General features: G+C 44.4%; 1 protein-coding gene across 8 annotated transcripts in view; it reads right to left on the reverse strand.

Annotated features, from left to right (window-relative positions):
- GPATCH2L (G-patch domain containing 2 like) overlaps positions 1–21,612 on the reverse strand; it is a 54,958-nt gene that overhangs the window by 25,334 nt on the left and 8,012 nt on the right. For 4 of the 8 annotated variants that reach the window (XM_019518768.1, XM_019518770.1, XM_019518771.1 and 1 more), the window contains exons 4-9: positions 18,900–19,076; positions 17,273–17,352; positions 15,228–15,295; positions 14,274–14,328; positions 12,183–12,268; positions 741–838 (exon numbers count right to left, since the gene is read on the reverse strand). In XM_019518768.1, coding sequence (XP_019374313.1) covers positions 741–838; positions 12,183–12,268; positions 14,274–14,328; positions 15,228–15,295; positions 17,273–17,352; positions 18,900–19,076 — 564 coding nt within the window. Of the gene's footprint in view, positions 1–740; positions 839–12,182; positions 12,269–14,273; positions 14,329–14,381; positions 14,422–15,227; positions 15,296–17,272; positions 17,353–18,899; positions 19,077–21,612 lie in introns of all 8 variants that reach the window. The other 4 variants (XM_019518775.1, XM_019518776.1, XM_019518772.1 and 1 more) reach the window with 3 other exon arrangements.

Below are 21,612 nucleotides of genomic sequence, written 5' to 3' on the forward strand. Positions count from 1 at the left end.
GGTGGAGGGGGTGTTGTGGGGTTTAAGTGTCAGGACTCTGGAGCCAGGTGGGGCAGCCATGGTGGGGCTGAGGGAGCGGGCAGGAGTGACTGCTCACTGCTGTCACACCCCCACCATTGACACTGCTGCCACCGCCTGTTCAATTCAGAGGAGATTTGGCCTGATTCAGTGGCTGAATCTCTGAATCCGAATCAGCTGAATTGAATTGGGACAGTGATTTAAAAAAAAAAAAAAAAATCACTGAATCAGCTGAATCCAAAGCTGAATCGAATACTTGCTGCTTCACACACAGTGTAAACGCTGCCACTGCTTGCCCTGGTGCCACAGAACTGTATCTCCAAAAAAAGATCCCATATTGGGAATTTGACAGCAAGGTGAGCGACAGCAGCACTGACCCACTTGGTGCTGGCTCTGCTAACAGCAGCTCAGAAACCTACCAGGGTTAATACTGTTGCTATTCACCCCACTGACCAAATTTCTGGGCCCATACACCTGATGCAGAGGTGGGTCTTCTGAACCATAAGAAGCCCTGCCGACTAGATAACTCACCTTTGCAGGCCACAGCTGTATGTTTGACACCTCTACTATAAGGCCTTTCAAGCAGAGAGCCACAGAACTAAGGTATTCCAAATCACCAGTCACTTCTGAATATCTTGGCCTTAGCACTGCTTGTGCTGGAACATCCCCTCAGAGGAAGTGCCTATGGACAGCCAGGAGTGAACAAGATTAAGCCATGTTACCTGAAGTCAGACTGGAAATGGAGGCCGTAGCTGCTGCTGGCTTTCGTTTCCTCTTGATATCCCTTGAGCAAGGAGGTCCCAGATGTATATTTGTTTGTCTATAGAGGGAAGAAATCTGTTTAAAATCTATCCTAACACAAGCTTCCAGAAAAAAAGATACTGACCATAAAACCATCAACCCCCTCCCCCCAACCCCAACCAGCTTCAAACTATCTTGCCTTTATCCCAGGCAAAGTAAAAACCTAAGAACAGCAGAAATTCATTTGCATGGACAGATTCAAGATTTTGTAAAGAGGGATGCAAGAACAGCAATCAGTACTGCAGGGGGTGGCTGCACTCCTGTTTCCCCCTGCCCCCCACCTCCCCTGGGGTGGGCAGACCACACCAAAGGAATAGCAGAAGCTGAGGACTAAGTCCTCCAATCAGGTAAAAATCCCCCTCCTCACACCCTGCTCTCAGCATCCCCTCCCTTCCCCACTGTGTTCAGCAGCACATCCCCTCCCCTCTCATTTATCATCTCTTCCCTCATCCACCACTGCTGCTGTCCCAGGCTGACCTAGGAGTGGTGGGAGCTCTACCCTATCCCAGCCTGGCTGTGCAGGCAGTCAGGCTCAACCAGGGACAGCAGCTGGGTTCCCCAAGCAGTCTGGCCGAAGCAAAGCAGGAGCAGCTCTGGAGCTCTCTCTGCCCCTGGGTCAGTCATGGACAGCAGCAGCGGCAGGCAGGACAGAGGGAAAAGGGGACAAGAGGGAATGTGCTGCTGGGCATGGAGGAGAAGGGAGGGGGAGATTCTTACCTGATTCAGACTTAAAAAAAAGTCTCCAGCTGCTGCTCCTGCAGCATAATCTAACAGAGGGGTGCAACTCTGCCACTGCATCCCACTCTGGATCTGCCCATGCTCATTCATATAACCCCTCTGTATCCTCAGGACACACTTTTAATGTTTCTGATTTTTTCAGCAGCTCTGATACCAAATCAAGGACACATGTCTGGCCTGTAGATTCATTTCCAAAAGATATTAATGCTCTCTAAAGGTTCCCCATCAGTTATCAAAGTCTTTGCAGGGATAGGTTATGTGGTGGATACCACTTCACCATTTCTGTAAGGTCTCCACCAGTTCTGCAGAATTTAAATTTTCATTAAAGAGTACAGTAAAATTTCTTGCCTTTATGATTAATTTCATAATCTCCCCAAAACAATGCAAGTGCAGGGCTACCTTAGGATGCGCTTATATTATCAAATTCCGTGACTATTTTCACCACAGATATAGCTGAACCAGTATTCACATGAATTTAAATTTAAGCTTGCATATCTTCACCCTCAAACTGGTGAAAACACCAAATCCTGGTTTCTACTAACCCATAGTACAGCTTTACTGACCTAGCAACTATGCCAAATCCATAGCTCAATGATACAAACTTGCCTATTTACATCAACTGTTGGCCCTAAATTTCAGCTACTGCACTTGTCCAGAGACACCACTATCGTGTCTGAAAAGAGTGTCCAAGCACCTCAAATTTGCTTAAATCCACTTTTCAGGGGTGTAGGTTGTAGCCATGTTCGTCTAAGGACACAGGCAGACAAGGTTCTTTGGATAAATCTGATATCTTTCATTACACCAACTCAACTAGTTGAAAAAAATTCTTCTTAGCAAGCTTTCAGGCACAAACACACTTCATCAGGCTGAGGAAGTGTCTTCAGATGGTCTGTGACATTTTACACACATGCCCACGTGCTGGTCCTCTGAGGACCTACTCCAGGGCAATTTTCATTCAAATACATAGGGAGGAAAGGGGAGGAGGTATACCCACCCCCTGCATATTAGCTTAGTGGTTAAAGCAAGGCTGGCTAACCCACAAGAGGTATGGGTGGCACAAGCAGCTGCTGTGTGGCATTACAGCCCTGGATGCACCAGAACGGAAGCAAGGGGACTTGAGTCTCCAGCCCACACAAAGGAGCAGGAGCAGGACTGAGGGAAGGCAGGAAGCAGAGGAGTGGAGATACCTGCAAGAGGTGGTGCCAGATGTCACAGATAAAAGCCAAATTAACCCTTCTCTGGCCCTGTAGCTGCCCCTGAATTTAGGACTTCAGATCCTCTCTCACCATATAAAATTCTGGAGGCTGTGGGGCCAAGGAAGGGTTAACCTGGCTTTTGGCAGCAATCTCTCTTTTACAACAGTTTCCTGACCCATCTCCACTCCGTTTGACTGGAGGCTTGAGCACCCTCTGCCTCCAGGCTGGCACACCAGACTTTTATCAGGTATGTCTCTCAGAGGCAGGGATCAGAACAGCACTCAAGGAGAGGGAAGGGCTTAAATTATGACATATCTGCCTAAAAGGTAAGCCACCACTAGGTTAAACCATGTGCCCCATAAATGAGAAATCTGGACTTGAACTCCCACCTCTCAAGAAAGAGCCTAATCTACCAGGTTTGATGCTAGGCTGGACACATGGCACACATACTCTTCATATACCATATTGAAGTTGGGCCACTGGGCAAGAAGGCAGGCAAGAGTCAGATGTTCAGAGAGAAAAAAGGCAAAAAACAGGACAAGAGTGGGGAAGGAGTGGAGTTGACCATAGCCTAGAGAAGAGGACATACCCCTGGGAGCCCCCCTATTACAGTTCCTGCTTCAAATGCTTTTTATTTAATGACAAATGTATAAGAGATCCCAGGAGCAAGGACTGAAATCCAGGGCCCCCTTTCTCCTTAAGCTATATAGTCAGGCACCTGCACCAGTGATGACTTCCGCATTTAAGAATGGGCAGGGGTTTCAGGCTGTGAACCCCAGTCTCATGCAACCACCTAACTTAAGGTCGCAGGAAGGCACCTAACTACTGTTTCTGTCTGGAGGAGAAGTAGTATTTCAGATGCCCACTCCTCTTGTGTATTTGCTATTGCCTGCCCCAAGTGCCCCCCACTCTGCATTTTGCACTGTGAAGTGATGTTCTGGAATGTTCTTACAATTCAAGCAGCCAGGGTGAGGCACAGGAATTGCCCCAAGACGGTCTTGGTAAGGTTATGGAAAGAACAGTGCAACAGAACAAGGGTGTTCTTGGAGCAGCCATCAGAGCACGCGACATCAGATTTCAAGCATTTTCTATCCCCATAAAAAGGCATGATAACCATGCAGATTGCCGACATATGCAGGAGACGCCTGGTAAACCCATGCTTCAGGGCTTCTGCTAGTTACCTGCAAGGACCAAAAAGATCCCCCCCCCGAATATATCATTTGGCTTCTGGGGGTGCTTAATCTTCCTCCGAAGCACCGGACATTGGCTGGGGTGCATTAGTACTCCTAATGGTACTCAGTTCTGTCTCAGATTCTCGATCGGTATATCTTGTTCTGGGTTAAATGTACTGTCAGCTGTAAGCCCAGGAGATAATTTTCACTCAGGTCAGACTGGAAAAGACCACTGGAGTTTTCTGTCTCTCTCTACAGCAGGGCTGTCCATGGCAACCCATTGGCTGCAACAGAGCCTGCAAGGGGTTAACATCTGGCCCACAGGCCCTTGTAGCTTCCTCTCTCATTACTGTGCTGAGAAGGAGGGTCCAGGGAGCCGTGGGCTGCTGGTGCACCCACAGGGTTGGGGCTGGATGGCATCCTGGAGGCCCAGGCCTACAGCATAAGGCCTGAACCATGTGTGGCCCAGGGGCTGTACTTTGGCACTGCACATGGCCCCCACAATCAAACAGCTCTGCTCTACGGAGTGGGAATATGGCCCACTTCCTGGAATCATATAAGTGTATTTTGCCCAACAAATTCCCTGCCAGTGCAATGGCAACATTTATCTGTCCTGTTCTCCTCCTGTAGCACTGAAGGTTTCTAGGAATGTTTTTTGGAATTTTTTTTTGTTTTTAAGTCAGGTGCATTATGGCTGTAGAGTGCAAAAGGGGACATAGCAGATGCTCTTATGGACCCTCTGGACAAACACTCATTACAGAAGACTAGACTCAGTGACCCAGGCAGTCCTGTACAGTTCTATGAGATGTGTCTCCTGCATGAAACTAAAAAAATGTTATTCACAGGACAATTAAAAAAAGAAAAATTAAGTCAGGTCCCACTAAGGGCCCAATGTGTAAACTGGTCAGTTTTCTGAGTGCAGATCAGCATGAACAGGAAGCTGAAAGCTACTGAAAATTTGACCCAAAGGGTAAAGTTTTTCAGAAACGTTTGTTTAATGATTATGCACATGGATCAGGAATTTATGCATACAACTGGCTAACTGGACACTTAAGTGACCTCTGTACAAGCAAATAGCCAACTGTGAACAAAAAACACAGTAACAGTGCACAGAATCTGATATAACGGCAGCATATTTTTATGGGTCTTTTGACTCCAGGTGTCCATAAGAAATAAAAGCTTAACATTTTATAGCCTAAGATTTTTATTTTGCACCTTAGTGTCAATAAAGCAAGATGAGATTACTAGCTAGAGAACTATATGAAACAAGCTACAATACTACAGAAAACAAAATATCTAGCACTTCTATAACACTTTCTATCTTTACAACTGTGCAACCATTAACTAATTAATCCTCACAATGTTCCTGGAGAGGAGGTGGGCACAAGCACCCCCATGGAGGCAGAGATGCTAAGCAACTTGCCCTAACCCCCAGAAAACAGATATAGGAGATCCCAAGCTCAGCTCTGTGCACCTCAGTCACCTTTTTATTGCAATTGCAAAGAAAAAGGAAGACTCATAGTAGAGGAAATTTCAGAATCTCTCACTACAGCAACAGTAAAAGGTGGAGCCACTTTCCAGTTGCAGAAAAAACATGACGGTAGCAATGATGCCACATCTAGTAGCACAACTGCTAATATACAAAGGCTCAGAGGTCATAAATTGTCCTTGTAACATGTATTTCATTCAGGTTTATCCCTTATTGATCACCCACACTCTAGTTAGTAAATCAGGAACCTATTGATTACCCACTAACTTTGACTGACCTGGTGGTAAAAGCATCAATTTCAAATGCTCAGTGAACTTTACAGGCACTGTAAATCTGCATACAAGACATGCCAAATGTTGGGACAAATCTACACTAGTACGTGTATTAGCGTAGCAGAGAGCCTCAGCACTGCTCTGTGAATATCATGCATTTCAAGCAGGTCTTGTTAAAAGGGATAGGGATTGGACAGCTCTATTGGATTACTGAAAGCTCGACTACAAGTTAGTTTAGTTCAACAGCAGGCCTTGTAAAACAACCAGGAAGGCCAGATAAAGGGTACAGATAAAACACCTCCTGACAAACGCAACAGAAAAAAAAAGCCAAGTCCTAACCTGGAAAGATTGCACTCACTAGCTCCAGTCACAAGATGCACTGTTATCCTACATAACTGAGAATCTATAGCTAAGAAGTGATGCTGCTTACTTGCCATGGCAGGTAGTGCTATGCTGAAAAATATCATGCTGCTTTTTCCATGCTACTTTCTGAACCAAAAGTAGGCCTAAGCAGTGACAATTAAGCTAGGCACAGCACCACATGAATACGTCTACACTGCCACCAGTTAAGGAAGCAATGTGGCATGTTTGAGCATGGTGCTGCTTGGGACAGTAAATGAACAGCAGACACATGCTTAAGTTATCAGAGGCTGCTGAGATGGAGCAGTCAGAAAGAGATAGGTCTTGTGGGACGGTCTGACAGCTGAACATTAAAAGCCCTCTCTCATGTTATGTGCTTCCAACATTAAGAATAAGGGGGGAGAAATTCTGCCTGGTTACTCTATTACCCAAAGAACATGGCACCGAAGGACAGAGCTCCATCATAACTGGGAATGTTGATTAATCCTAGGAGGTAATCGGAGAGCTGTACCCAAGGATCCTGTCTAAGAGCAGGAGAGCTTCACTTCAGCAAGAATGTGTTTCTATGGGAAAAATCTGGGTTATTCCCTAATAGTGATAATTTTCATCACAGTGGCCTCTGGAGAATTGGGGTTCTCCCCTATTTTTGTTGTTAAGTTAAGCACAGGGATGCTAAAGGTTTGCAGCTCTCTCTCCAGTCAAAGTTGCATGTATTGAGAAACTTAAGACAAGAGAAGGTTGTGTTTTATTGTACTCATAGTGTGTCAGGACAGTTTAGACTGTGCATCCTCTTCCACCATCACATGCTTAGTGGAAGAAATTAATTTTGGAGGGAGATTTAGGTTCAGGTGTGGGGGGCAAAGTGGGGCAGTTAAATATACCTTGCCACGACAACTTTAAAACTTGCTTGGGTGAAGCCACGCTCCCTGTCTGTCTGTTTCCACAGCAGCAGCAGGTGGGGGGTGTGGCTCCAGCCCAAAATGCCACGGCACACCTGGATGTGCCTAATGGTACACCAGTGTGCTGCAGCACACCAGTTGGGAAACACTCCCTTAGGCGCAGACAGGCATGCAGTGAATATAGGTCACTTAGGCCTCAGCTTTTCAAGGGATGGCATATTAGTGCCTACTGCAATGGCAGCTTATTTGTAATGTGGACACCCACTTACAAGGAACTGGAAAGAGAAACACCAGCTCATTTCACTTAAGTCCCTGAAAACAACTCAGAGATGAAAACCAAGCCTAAACTGTAAATTCATGCCATGAAACACATACTCAGAAGAAGCCATATTTAAAAGAAACCAGATGCCACCAACCATGGCAGAAGATTCTCTTTAACAGATCTGGGCATTTTCCCCCCTATTTTTTATATTATCCAAAACTTTGAAGTGGTAACATTTAGGCAAGATAAAGAGCTCTCTACAGAACAGTAATTGTGCCAAGCACTACCCTCAGGTGCAGTGAAAATCTCCTCACTGGAAAACAAGAATTCAAAATTATGAGACTCAGTCTAGTTCCTCCTGAGAAGCTGGTGTACATACAAAATACCTGAGATGCAAGGCTCTCGCTACTACCTCATACTGCTGTTTCTTGCTGATATAATTTATATGAAGTATATTCTATCCTTATACTTGGAAGCAAAGCATTTGGACTATGCTAAGGAAATGTTATTGGGAGAGTTAAAGATGTCATTCAAACACAGGGTAAGATTATCCTCATGTTAAAGTAAGTATTCAGTAGAGACAGACTTCTAACAAGGAAACTGGTACTAAAGCAGCATGCCAGCCAGCTGTTGCTGCATTCTTAGAAAACAGAAGCCAAATAAGGTTGTTTTTCTAGCCCTAAGGTAAAACCGAAGGCTGTTTATGGTGGCTTCAAAGGCCAAAATTAATAGCACGAACAGAGTTCCTCCTCCTCTTGAAATGCAGTCAGCTGGGCACCCAAGTCTGATCTGCACTTCATATGTGCGTAAATCACTACAAGGTGCTCATACAAGCCACTGTGCGCAGCCCATATACCAAATCACACAGCAGATATTTCTTGTGCACAAGACAGAGTCTCCTTTTTTACCCTCCACTGCCCCAGGGGGGTCCAGAATCATTACAGAATAGTTGGCTTCTGAAATAGTCTGAATCTTATGGGCCCTTTTAAGCCATGATCATAGTGACCAAGAAAAATTTTAAAAGATGCAGTAAAAACATTCTGAGAAGCAGCTGATGGGACCCTGGTCAAACTTGCTTTTCGTCTGATATCCCAGATAATTAAGATTCCAAACAAATAAAGGGTAACAGGACCCCCTCTGCCTGCTTCCACTTTAAAGCCAGAAGTACATATGGTCTGTGCCAAAGACATTCGCCAGTAGGGTGGGCATCATAGAGGCCAGTCCAGTTGTCTTCTGTCCTCTATGGATACAAAACCCGATGCCTTTATGTCCTCTATGACGGACACTGGGGTGTGCTGATTCTCCTGCTAGGAGCAAAGCCAAAGGTTCCTGGCTAGAGGGTCTTGCTCCTCTGCTTGGCGTCAGACAAATCTCCACATTTAGGGTCAGGAAGGAATTTTATCGTTCGGTCAAACCAGTTTGGACTGTGAGGCTTTTTGCCTTCCTCTGTAGCGAGGTGTGTGGCCCTTTATCCAGGACCTCTTGAGCATATATTGACAATATTTTATATAGGCAGTTGCTTCACATGGTTCCCCTGCTTTACTTGTGGCAGGTTACGCCTTAGGTCTATGCTGTGTCAGGGTTGAAGGCAGTGTTATGGAGGAGTTTAGATTATGGCTGTATGGAACAGTTTGGATAGGGATGATTCTGCCTCAGGCAGGGGGCTGGACTAGATGATCTCTGGAGGTCCCTTACCACCCTCTTTCTCTATCACTACAACACTCTGGGTTGATAGCAGCTGTTCACTGCAAGCCTGTCACAAATACTGATTAGGGTCCTTCAGCAGAATATCAACTAGGTTCTAGCAGAGAGGGAGAGAAGTGCTCCAGCTAAGTGGGAAAGAGGATGGAAGGTTTCAAAGGAGAAAGATGGGCCAACTGTGATTTTCTATGATTCTGTGAAAAAAATCTGACTGCTGAAGACATCTGTGCATACATACTAAATTTTCTGAGAATATGAACATTTGGTTGCAATGACAGAAATGGGATACAAACATGGGAGAAGGGGTAACCTGCAATTATCCACACTTGTCCTCTGGCCTCAGCTATCCTCAGCAGTTCATCATTCCTATATACTGAGGGAAATACATATGTGCAGTGGTCTCTACATAGATCCAGATGAGAAGAAACAAGATTTTACTTGTCTGTGCTCACACTGCAGGAGCTGTATCTGCCAGCACAGGCATCCCAGCAATTTTATTCTAACAGTGCTACAAAATCCACAGCCCAGTGCTACCAACACTGTATTAAGGGGAAAAGCTAAGATTTCTGACTTCTGTTCCATGCAGATATTAGATTTCCCCTTCCACTGCCTGGGGAAACTGCTCTGTTGGTTAGAACTAATCCAGAGCACATGCCAACAGGCCTCTATTGTTGATTTAGGGGCATAGATCAAATGTCTCCCTGACTTATACTTCTAAACTCTCAACTACACCTTCTTAATCCAAATTTGCTGCTGCTCTGGCTACTGACCATGCCTCTATTCTTCTAACCATCATAAGAACAGTAAACACATTTCCACCTCAGCTCTATGTTGGAAGCTAGCCAAGCACCAAATGGCACTGGAAACCACCTGCCTTCCCTGCACCCATAATTCCAATAGGCACAAATGCCCAGATGAAGGGGAAGCAAAGGGTAAAGTTACTATGAAAACCTCACCCACAGTCTGGGGAATACTGTGTTATCAGACCAATGGTGCAACAGCAAACACGAGACAACTTCCTAAATATGGAATGACAGAATGTCCTAATATTGAACCATGTGCCCTGCTTGAGCTTTAAAGTCAACTCAAGTGCATTAATTGTAAGAAGCTTGAAAAAGAAAACCATGCACTGCTCAAACCACTATTTTAGGATGCAAGAAAAAGTGGATGGTTGTGGGCAGGTATAGCCTTGCATGGACCTACTTGCCTAAGGATCCTACTTGCTTGTTCTAAAAGGCTGCATCGACAAGCAACCTTAACAGATGAGGCGTGATTAGCAAACACTTTGTGCTCTTAAAGGAGAGTAATTATAGGCATGTGAAAAAAGGAAAGAGATCCCCGAGGTACTCTTCCTTGCATGCCTCCCAAGAGGTGGCAGGGCCATTAAAAATTCCATGATGAAGAAGAAAAACAGCCTGGGAACAGCCAGGAGGCAATACAGCAAATTAATACACCAACTATCCCTGGGGAGAGCTGCAAGAAAGAAGGAAACTCTCCTCGCTTTGCAAAATAAAATTATACCACTAATAAGTCACCACACACACAAAACTGCTTCTAATGATGGGTGTGAAATTCCCAGCGCTACCCAGGCACTTTGAATGAAATCTCTCCTCATCGCAGAGATAAAGCAAGAAAGGAAATCTTGGTACAGTACAATTTATACAGCCTTTCAACTGAGTCTTCCCAAGAAACCCTCTCCACAGAACATTCTCCTTGACACTGAAAAGCCCTTCTTGCACACCCATGGCTCTGTACTGAGCATTCTGGCTAGCGGCTCTGTTTAAATGATGGTTCCAAACTGCTCACTGTGCTGCCAAATGAATGGCACCAAAAGCCACCAGAGAAGTAAACACTTCCATGGGGGAGGAGAACAGACTGAACCCGATAACCACACATCCATCAAGTGCCTTTGAAAAGCCTTTCACAACTGTAACTAGTGTTCAGAAAAGATGACAAGAAGTTGAAGGGGGAAACCCCCCCCCCCAAAACCCCAGCCCTTTCTAGCATGCAAAGCATCAAACTGATAGTGGGTTTCCAAAACATCAAGACAAGCCTATTTCTAAACCCACCACACATGATCTCAGGATTTAAAACTTTCTTTCTAGACAGACAGACAGATTCTTTAGGAAGGGAAGCAGGTTGTACAGAGTTTAAAGAAGCATGAATAAACAAGCGTGGAATGGATCTATGGACAAGTAAGCCCACAGAGTAACCTCTGAACATTCTCCAAGGAGTAAGCAATACTGTTTATGGTCTTTTTAGCGTGTCTGTATGGAGTTAAAGGAGAATCTGGCTGTGAAAGACATCTGTTTGTTGTGGGGATGTTCCTGTAATGGAGTTTATGAAAGTGTGTTGGCTTTTGATATCTTTTATATAAAAAAAAAAGTTTCTTGCACTGTGGATTTCAGTCTCAGCCAGACACATGGGGCTGCCTGGCACATTTCATCTCAACAGATTCTAAAGTCCTTTTCATACCATCTATTCTACAGGGACCACTTTGCTCCTACATTGCAAGCACTTGAAATGCAGCCACTTCTGGAGTAGAACAAACAGCTTGTTTAACAGCAGCCAGTACCATCACATCACAAATTAGGATAAGAAATGAAGTTCAGCTTCTTGAGAAACTACAGGAGGAATTGAGAGCCATCACTTTTGAAACCTGGACTGATTCCTGTGGGACAAGCACTTCAATTACATTCAGGGCTGACCAGCAGAGGGCACTTGTATAGTACATGACCTCTTCCCTTGAATTTAGCAATACCAACTCAAACACGCGTGAACTATTGGCCATTTCAAACGTAAGTCTCCAAGAGCGCCACATTCTTCTGTTCAAAATGACCACTTTCAATAATCAGGTTTCTTAGGATTCCTCAGTAATCTTACTCATACTAGCTTATAATCACCTTTTTGGTTTTCAGTTGGTTTTCAATTGTCCTTAGCTGCAACAATAACTGTGGGCATCTTTACCTGCATCAACAGCAATCCACTAGCTGATATTAGCAGGCACCATGTGGCAGGTATCCAGTCTATTTTAAATATGGATGGCATTCTGGCTCATAGCACTTTAGTGTTCACCACTTTACATATCCCTTGGCAACTGAGAGGGGACCAAACTCATTGAATGAGGTGCTTGATCAGGATCGGGACACAGGCTTCCAAGGGAAAAGGTGAGTGCATTAACCTATGGACCTGCTAGTTCTGAAGGACCCAAGCAAACACCCAAGGGGGTACATGAAGAATGGCCTGCATAGCAGGAGTAGAATGGAGGAATTACCTGGCAGTGCAGTGTGCCGGTGAGCATCTTCGGTGGGATGCATCAGCAAGAACATCCAGAGAGTAGAGAGGAGATAATGGATTGAACTGGGGGGTGGGGGGAGGGGGGGGAGAGAAAAAAAAAAAGAAGAATCAAGAGAGTTTATTTCAGCAAAGTGTTTAAAGGAACTGTCTGTCTTCAGGGTCAACTGCTCAATTCCACTTCTTACTCATGCTTTATTCACACTCTCCAATACTTGTAGAGAAGCAATAGCTGACTCTCAGGATACTACAGAAGCACTGCAGTATTGCTCTACTAGTTCAGAGCACAACAATGAATGTTAGATAAACAAAAGCATATGTAGGACTTCCTGAGACTACACTCCATGGTCCAAGCCCACATCACTAAGGCGGATCCCTGCCCATAAGCTCAACTTGACGGTCAAGACTACTCGCATACATGGTACAAGCAGAGAACCTCATAATGCCTGGACACCTACATCAATGCAGATATTACTAGGAGACTCTGACAACACCCTCAAAAGCTCGCTTTCAAAGCTAATTCCAAGGACAGCTGACAGTTTTTCCCACCACAGAAGAAATAGCTCCATGTGAGATCCCCACCACAATCTGCAGGATCTCTCTCAGTAGGAAGGCACATGAAATCAATCTCTGAGACAAGAACTCCCCTCCTTCTGTTCATCAGAACACCCTTAGATCTTCTCTCATAATACAGACACAGGAACAGCTTAAGAAATATTAAACAAAACTAGTTAAGTTTTCTCTTCAAAGACACAGCCTTAGAAAACCATTCTTTTTGAGGGATGGGGTGGGGACTGAATAGTTACTACTCAACCACAGGGCAACACTCATTATTTCTGCAAGCAGAATGCAGACTATATCCTGGTAGCTATCCCCCAACACCTGCATTAACCTTCCAAGTCACCATATGCATCATCCTCTGCACCTTCTATTTTCACTCAACATAGACTGGAAGCTCTTCAAGGCAAGTAATCCAATTTTATCTGCTTTGTAAAATGCTATAGTCATGGCACTCTCTCTTAAAAGAACTGGGATCTTTTATTCCTGCTTCCAAAAAAAGGGATGAAATAATAACTATCCTCCAACAGTGGCAGGACTCTAAGTATCAATACCAGTCAGAAACTGAGAAATCAGAAGCGTTCTTTATAAATCGGACCTTATACAGAAAGAAGCACTATAAGCATCTGTTATCATATAGTCTATCATATCCTGTCAGGCAAACAACATTACAGTAAGGAGGGACCTCTACTGATCCCTTGTAGCTATTTAAGTTCATCACTAAAAGGGCATTTCTTCCAGCTCTGCAGAGTCAGCCTCTCCTCTGACAATGTTTCAAACATTCTGGGTGATACTCTGACAAGTAAAGGAAGGATCACATTATCAGTAGCACAGTGGTTCTCCCTCCTTCAGCTTTAACTAAAAAAGACAATACAACTGAAATCCAATTTTTAAAAAAAGGTGCAGTCAACATCAGTGTCCATGAAACAAGAGCAGTGTCTTGTCACTAAACAAAATGGGGAGTTATTGCAGTCACACAGCACCAGTGCCCCAAAGGATAATACTTTTTGCCTTATCAGAATCAAAGACCTGGTTCTTCTGCTATGGGTAGAAGAGCCAGCCATCGGCCACAGAATCTGATCTACACAGTACGAGACTTGGCAGTGCACGTGCACACCTAAGGAGGATGAAGTGTGGAAGGGGTCATTATTCTCTTTGTTCCACTACCTCTCTGGTCTGGTCATAAAGTACAATTAAGCCATCAGTTTTTCTTCTTCCTTGACCACCTGATTTGCAGAGAAGCATGACCCAATGACATGAAAGTGAAGGGTTTAAAGAGAGGTTTGCAGGGAATTCTGGGATACCAGAGTTCCTCCAGCCAAGGAACCCCCTTTCTAACCATTTGTCAAGTAAGATAAATACCAGCCTGAATAAGGCAGATGCAAAGAAAAAGCTGAGTTTCTAGGGAACTCCTCAGCACAGACAGAGAATATGAGCCCCAGCGTGAGGGATGTGGCTGGAGCTCAGAAGAGATCAGTTACCCCTACGAGATGAAAGGATGGGGCAGCCTTACCTCATGTACACAGGCCGCAACATGAGGGAAATCTGAAGCCAGTACTTTGTTGTTTCTAGAGAAAAGGAAACCAAATAAAATAAAAAGGGCAGAGCAGAACTGGCTTACCTGGTTGCGATCTCTCTTCCCCATTGATGGTAACCAGAAACTGGAGAGAGGCAGAAAAGAGTGGAGACAAGGAAAAATGGGTTGGGGAAAAAGGAGAGATAAGAAAAAAATACATATAGAAACAGGCATAGAATAGGGGGGAAGAGAAGAGAGAAAGAGAGATTGGTTAAATATCAATAGAGCTTGTACTAAAATTACAAGTTTCAGACACAGGGAGTGAGTCTGAATGCCAGTTAACTGGTGAAGACTGGATCCATTACTTCATAAATCAGTAGTCAACCCTCTCTCATAGCTGCCCAAAAGGGCTGTTATAAAAATATCCACTCTGAAGATCTGTAGAGCTGGCCAGGTTTAAAGTCTGAATAGTAGGATTTGAGAGGGAAACAGCAGAACACTTTGTCTGTAGAGAAGGCAAACTGGTGACTGCCTTATCAGCCTCATTTTTGCTATCCAGACTCATGCCCAGGGGTGCTCTTCCCCTATGATGTTACTTCGGTAATCAGCATCATCTCCCCAAGGCTGGGGTGGGGATCCCTGGATCTTGCAAATGCATGTTATAAATCAAGGGAAAAACAGTTCAGCATAAACTGAAAGGATGGCATGCAGTAGCTGCACACAGACAGCCTTATTACAAACAGATATGAGCAAATGCAAATAGATTTGAATGAAACAGTAACCTGAAGACCAAAATGCCTCCTGTTTGACACAATATGCTGATAGGGCTTCACTTCCCTTGCTCCCACCAAGTACCCAGAAAAAGAGTCTCAGGAGAGCCCATGGGTATCTTCTGCCCCTTCATCCACCCAAAATCCTCAATACCATATATGGTAACACACAACTCCTTACTCTTTTTGGCGTGGGTCATTAATGATATGACCTATCCTCTCAGTACCCAGAGTGCTCATGCTGGTCTCCTGAAACACAAGAGAGGTGAAACACTTCATCTGAGACATTCCTCCCCTCCTCCAAAAACCAGGTAAGACCCAGTAAACAAAATAAAGCCCACAAACATATTCATAGTTTCTGCTTTTCCACAATAAATCTTCAGATTCTGGCCATCAACAATGCACTGACCCCCCTTGCTTGGGAAACAGAGCTCCTGGATCTCAGCTACCACAAAGCAGCACGCTCAGTAGAGGGATCCACACATGTTCACGCAAAAGCATATTCCATGATGAAGAAATTTATCTGGGAGCTCTGTTCTCCCTATGAGCCATCATTTGGTACATATTCATTTCCCATGCATATTCCCATATCTAGCTGGAAACACCAGGCTGTTCATCTCTGCACAGTAAAAACACTCTAGTGTTTGGCTTTGGACATAAGGGGAGAGAGCTTCACAGGTCAGGTTTTGCACAGCTCTTGCCAGGCTGCATGGGCAACATCATACACAAGGTTTGGGGGAGGCAGTGGCAGTAGCAGGGGTGAAAGATGGGCTATTTGTTACAGCAAGAAAATTATTAACTTAAAGTGCCGTAATGTTTAAATTTACGGTTTATTACTGTGTAAATTACAAGCCGTACTTTGGGTAATTAGCAGCTCGCTGGCGGGGAGCTCTGAATGAAACTCATTATTTATGATTACAATTTAGAGAAGGAAGGGGGAGGGGGAGCAGTGACCTCCGCTGCAAATGACAAAGATCCCTTTAAGGTGATGCAGATGAATTAAACAAGTAAATATTATCTTTCTCACTGGGGATCATTAAAAGGTGTCTTCAAGAAGCCCTGGCACTCAGAGATGGCCTGAGGAGCCCTGCCCTAAGTAGATTTCCTGCTAGCTGAAGACTCTTGTTTTAAGTGCTGGCTTGTATTAAGGAAGGTGAGTGAAGAGAAGAAAGGGAGGACAAGTGCTATCTAGTCTGCCTAGTCAGAAAAAGGGAGAGATTACTGAATTCCTCAACAAACTTCTCCAGGTCTGGCCAACTAAGTGGAAAGAGTACCCTTAAGAGTACCCATAAATGGGATGGGAAAAAAAAGAAGGGTTTCCTCCACAGGGGTTGGGTATCTTGCCCTCTCCTCCCAGCTTCAGAAGGTGGTTGTCTTGGGAAACTGGAGCTTTACTGGTGCACGTAAACTAGGAGCTCTAAAAACACAAAGCCAGTCCCAACAAAAATTATAACCCAAGTCAGCAAAAATGCCTTCATCCCCAAAAACCTTTCTCCAGAGTCAATAACTTCACCATTCTGCACAGTATCCTGACCCTAACCTGGCTTTCCCTAGCCTTTCCTAAATTGTTGGTGGGCTACAAGCAAGCTAGCATGAAATCCAGATTGCTCTTTTGATAACAGAGCATGTGCTCTTTCCTTTCCACTCCAATGGCTGTAACCCTGGGGCAAGGCTTTTGTCACTCTCACCTTCATTACTGCATTCTTCTTTCTAATCTGCTATCCTTTCATTCATCCGAAGTGCTGTTACTAAGAGCATCCTCCTCTGCTGCCATGCAGATGACACTCTTTCTCTGCTGAAAACTCGGGGTTCCCCTCATCTGAAAGTTAGTCTCCCAGCCTCTGTATTGCTTGCCTCTGAACATACATAATCCTTACTAAGCTATAGTAGTGCTGTTATTTTCCCCCCACATTGTGCCCATACCTTTTCTGCAGTTCGTAATTGTGCCCCCACACCCTTCCCATTCATCTTCATACTTTCTTTCATGGTGCTTTTTCATTGCCTGCCTTTGATTCAAATCCTTCGCTAAAACATACTTGTCCCCCAGTCTTACTACAGACAGCCAATGAAATAATTGTCTTTCAAAGTAAAGAAGTGGCATGTGAAATACAAACAATGTACGGGGGACACTTTCTGCAGAGAACAATCCACCTGCTGCTTTGGAGCAGCACCTTGGCACCAATCAGCCTAGAACACACAGATTTACCCCTTCACAAGAGATAATACCTTGCCAGTGAGCCTCCTCCGACCCTTCCTGAGACAACGGGCAGCAGCTCCTGGAAGACGGTTCAGACGGGCATGAAAGCCTGGGGGGGGGCGGAAATCAAGAGAGAAGGAAGAGTCTAAGCACAGAAGATAAAAAATTGTTCCTGGCAAAACAGCAAAGAAAGATTATTTAGCCCATGGCCAGACTATAAGACTGAGAGCTAGAAGACCTGGATTCTCCTATGCAACTTTGCCTTGTGTGGCCTTGGACAAGTAAGAACCTTGTTGTTTCAGTTTCTCACAATCTGCAAAAGGGGGATAACAGTACTGATTTAAAATGCAGATGTAAAATTTGTATGGCGTAAAAGAGAGCCCCAAGAATTTAGACACTTGAAATGATGAATAACATGGCACTTAGTGTCCTCTGCACCAATGTCACCAGCATTAAACAAGGATTGTTTGTTTAACAAATGTACTATAAATATTAGAGGTGCACTGATACATCGGTCCAATATCAGATCAGCACCAATATAAGGAAAATTGATCGTACTGGAGATTGGCCTGATGTGGCTGATACTTTGGCTGACAAATGCCTGTGCATGCGTGCATGTGCGCATGCAGCTGCAGCACATGGGCAGCAAGGAGCAAAGCCCGGTAGCTTGGAAAGCTCTATGCAGCTGGTAGGTCTGGTGTGGTGGAAGGGGAGCAGGGAGGGAAGGGGCATGGGGGCGCAGATCAAGGTCCCCATGGTAAGGAAGGAGTGGAGCAGGGGCTGGAGCAAGCACTGGCCAGCCCAGGGTGAAGGGGGGTGAGACAGAGCTGCGGGTTGTCCAGCGGCCGCACAGGGGAGGTGGTTCCCGCTGCTGTGCCCTGCTGGTCCAGTGCTTGCTTTCTCATCCAGCGGCTCCCGCTCCTGCTCCCGCCGCTTGTCCGGGAGGGTATGGGGAGGGAGGAATGTGTGCCCTTGGATCTGCGCAGGGCAGGACAGGGCAGGGCAGGCCAGGAAGAACCCCACGCAGCCCTGGCTCCAGTCTGTTCTGCCTTGCACAGATCCAGGGGCACACCTGCCCCCTCATGCTCTCCCAGACAAGTAACAGGAGCCATTGGACGAGTGGGTGAGCTCCAGACCAGTGGCTCCTGAAAAAGCGACACGTAGCAGCAGGAGCTGCCCCGCTCCCCTGTACGAGCCATGGTGCCGTCCTATGTCTGCCCCAACCTGGCAGTGCTTGCCCCAGCCCCACTCCAGCCTCACCGTGGGGGCATTGATCTGCCACCCCCCGCCTTCCACCACACCAAACTTATCAGTTGCATGCAGCTCTCCAAGCTGCCGGGCTGGTATCAGAAACTGGATAAGTGTTGGCCAGTATACCTCCTTAAAAATGGGCTATCAGTATCAGCCCCAAAAGTCTCTTTCAGTGCACCCTTAACAAATATGATACCAATACTCCATTTATAGTGTATGTTTCTGTTAACTACCCACTTGCTCCATTCTGAAGACAGATATAACAATATCTGAAAGTAACACCTTTTAAAAACTAAAGCCACTTTAGTGCCAGTAAGAGTGGCAGCACTTGTTGACAAAAGCTGCTCTTCACACTACTGACAGGTCCCCATAGTTCTGACCCCTCCTGTTCCCTACAGAGCTCACCCCTCTGAGCTGGCCGTGAGGGCAAAAGGAATGTGGAGTCTGAGAGTTTGTCCAGGCCAGAGTCCATTCGCTCCACCTCGGATCGGTGATCAGCTCCCCACTTGGGCAGGAGGTTGGGGACGGTGAATCCTGGAACACATTCTCCCTCGTAGAACCAATCGCTCTGCTCATCATCTCCTAAAGCAGCAACACAAGGTTACCTGCCAGAATGCCAGTTTCTATTAAAAAAAAAATAACGTGCTGGCTTTTGGGGAGATGGAAGATCACCTGAAGGCTTACTGAACTTCCACATCTTATGACTCTGTTTCTGTTACATTTCCATGACAATATGATAATTCTGGGGATTCATTCATACTCAATCTATCGAGGTGTAAGCCTGGAATGTAGCCTTAGTTACTGACCTGCCTAAGAGAAAGAGATAGCTTTACTATGCTAAAGTTTGTTCATGGACATTATTTTAGTACTGTGTGACATCCAATTTACAAGTACAGGTTTCTTCAACATAACTGCTGCAGGGGAGGTAGAAGCCAGGGCTTGGCGCACACATGCCGAGTTGGCACAGAAGAGCTTGCAAAAACGGAAGGAAAACTCAGGCTCCTAGTGTAGGAGAGAGGTGAGAGTGGTACATGCTGCCAACCTGCATGCCAGAAGGAATAAGTGCCACTCACAAAGGACAGTAGTTTCAAGGAAAAGCAAGCCACTTACAGAACAGAAAGATCAGCAAGTGTTAACTGTGCTGCACATTTAGCTCTAGGAAAATTCCGCTGAATCTGGCAGAACTGCAAGCCATTCACACGCCTAGGGCTGTAACTACTTAAACCATCACAAAAGTCTCTGTAAAGAAGAGCCTGAGTAATTAATACAGTTGTGTCCTGGTAACTGAACTACACCTGACAGCATTCCTGTTAAAACTGCCTAGCCAGAAATCTCCTGAGGACAGTATCAGTGAGTGGGCTCAGAAGAAAAAAAAAAAAAAAAGCAACTCAGGACAGAATTGCTAATGGATATCCAGAAACATTTAGAAAGCTATGAATTTCCTGTGAAAACCAACCCTTACACAAAAAAGCAAATTAGTCAGCCCATGGCATCAACCTTAGAAAACATGCATCAACACTAAGTTGGTATCTGGAATGAGAACATTTCATTCAAATCCTCTAATAGGCAGGCAGATGTGTCATGGAAATGGATTCAGAGATTTCTAGCCAACTTATGCTAAGTTAAATCAAATAAATCAGGACTGTCCTCTTAAACAATCAGTGGCAAATAAAAACTCAGAATAAAAATGACAAAAAATTTTGGACAACACAGCACAGGCTGACTAACAGATATTTCCTGTAATTGCCTTCAAAGTTGCATAAGAGAGACATTAAGGATCAGGATCATATATTCATCCTACAATACCTTTAACCCTGAAAGACGCAAGAGATTTTATAGATTTCATTTAAGCTGTATAGAGGTTAGTGCTCTACCAATGAAATGCAACCAGTTGTTTAATTTGCAATATAGCAATAGTTATAAAACAAACAAACAAACAAAAAAGAAGCATCCTTTTTGAAAGTACATGGAAAATATAAAGAAGAAAAACGTAATTAACTACATTGGGACCAAGCCTGAAACCTAGTTTTAAAGTAACCTGCAAAGAAAAAAATGGGACGTACAACTTATTTTGCTGCTTTGATTGATTAAAAAAAAAAGTGTGTGTCCCCTGCTTATTTTAACATTAGAGTGAAGCAGAACTTAAATTCCAAAGGCCTTGTATACACAAGGGAAAACAGATATTAGAAAATACGCTAACATTTTTCCCAACAAGTCGAACGTGACATAGTGCCTAGTATGAACAAAGAAAATAGTGCTTAAACAAGTAATTTAAGACAACTGTCCTCATCTTCACTGGTCACATTTGACATCACAAGATGACTAATATTTCTAAAAACACGTTCTTCATATTCTGTAATCACTGAAAAATTAGCCTTGCAAGACAGCAAGATTTATGAGACTGAAATCTAGGCATCAGAGAAGGAAGGATTTTCAGTTCAAATAATTCTGTTTCTTTAGTTGGCTACTATTTAACTCCCGTACCTGGTAAACATTCTTTGTCCCAGATGATTACATTAAATATTCAGCCCCACAACTAACTATCATCTTTTTCCTTCAACTGAAGTCTAATAGCTCAGAGACTTAGGCACAAACAAGTAGTACAGCAGAAGCAAGAAATAACAGGCTTGACATTTCTGATGCTTATAAGGGAAAGAAAAACAAGCAGAATGTTTTTTAAACTCTCTTTCAGGTCTTCCATATGCACTAAATCACAACAAACTGAGGGGACCAATCTCCAATGACCACAAGCGATTTAACATCTCCTCTGAAAAACTGCCCTCCCTCTCCAGTCACCAGCACTTCATACCATCCTGTAAGGATGCTGGAATCAGTAACAACCCACTTTCATGTACTGGCCTTCATATATTTTATAAATATCACAATGCATATTTGTATTGAAATCACAGAGAAGGTCTTTGGGACCCAAGCTCTTCCTCTGAATCCTAGCCTTTCCCAGCCATTAGCCCTCCCATACACTCCCGATCTGATCCCCTCCAGCTGCTCAACTTCCACTATCTGAATCTGTGTTTACAAGAAGGGGAAGAAATAAAAAATTCCTGAGTAGCACAGCAGAAAAAAAAAAAAAAAAAAAAAAAAAAAAAAAAAAAAAAAAAAA

This window comes from Gavialis gangeticus, unplaced genomic scaffold, assembly GCF_001723915.1.
Source record: "Gavialis gangeticus isolate Ggan-Ray unplaced genomic scaffold, GavGan_comp1, whole genome shotgun sequence".
NCBI classification, from domain to species: domain Eukaryota; kingdom Metazoa; phylum Chordata; order Crocodylia; family Gavialidae; genus Gavialis; species Gavialis gangeticus.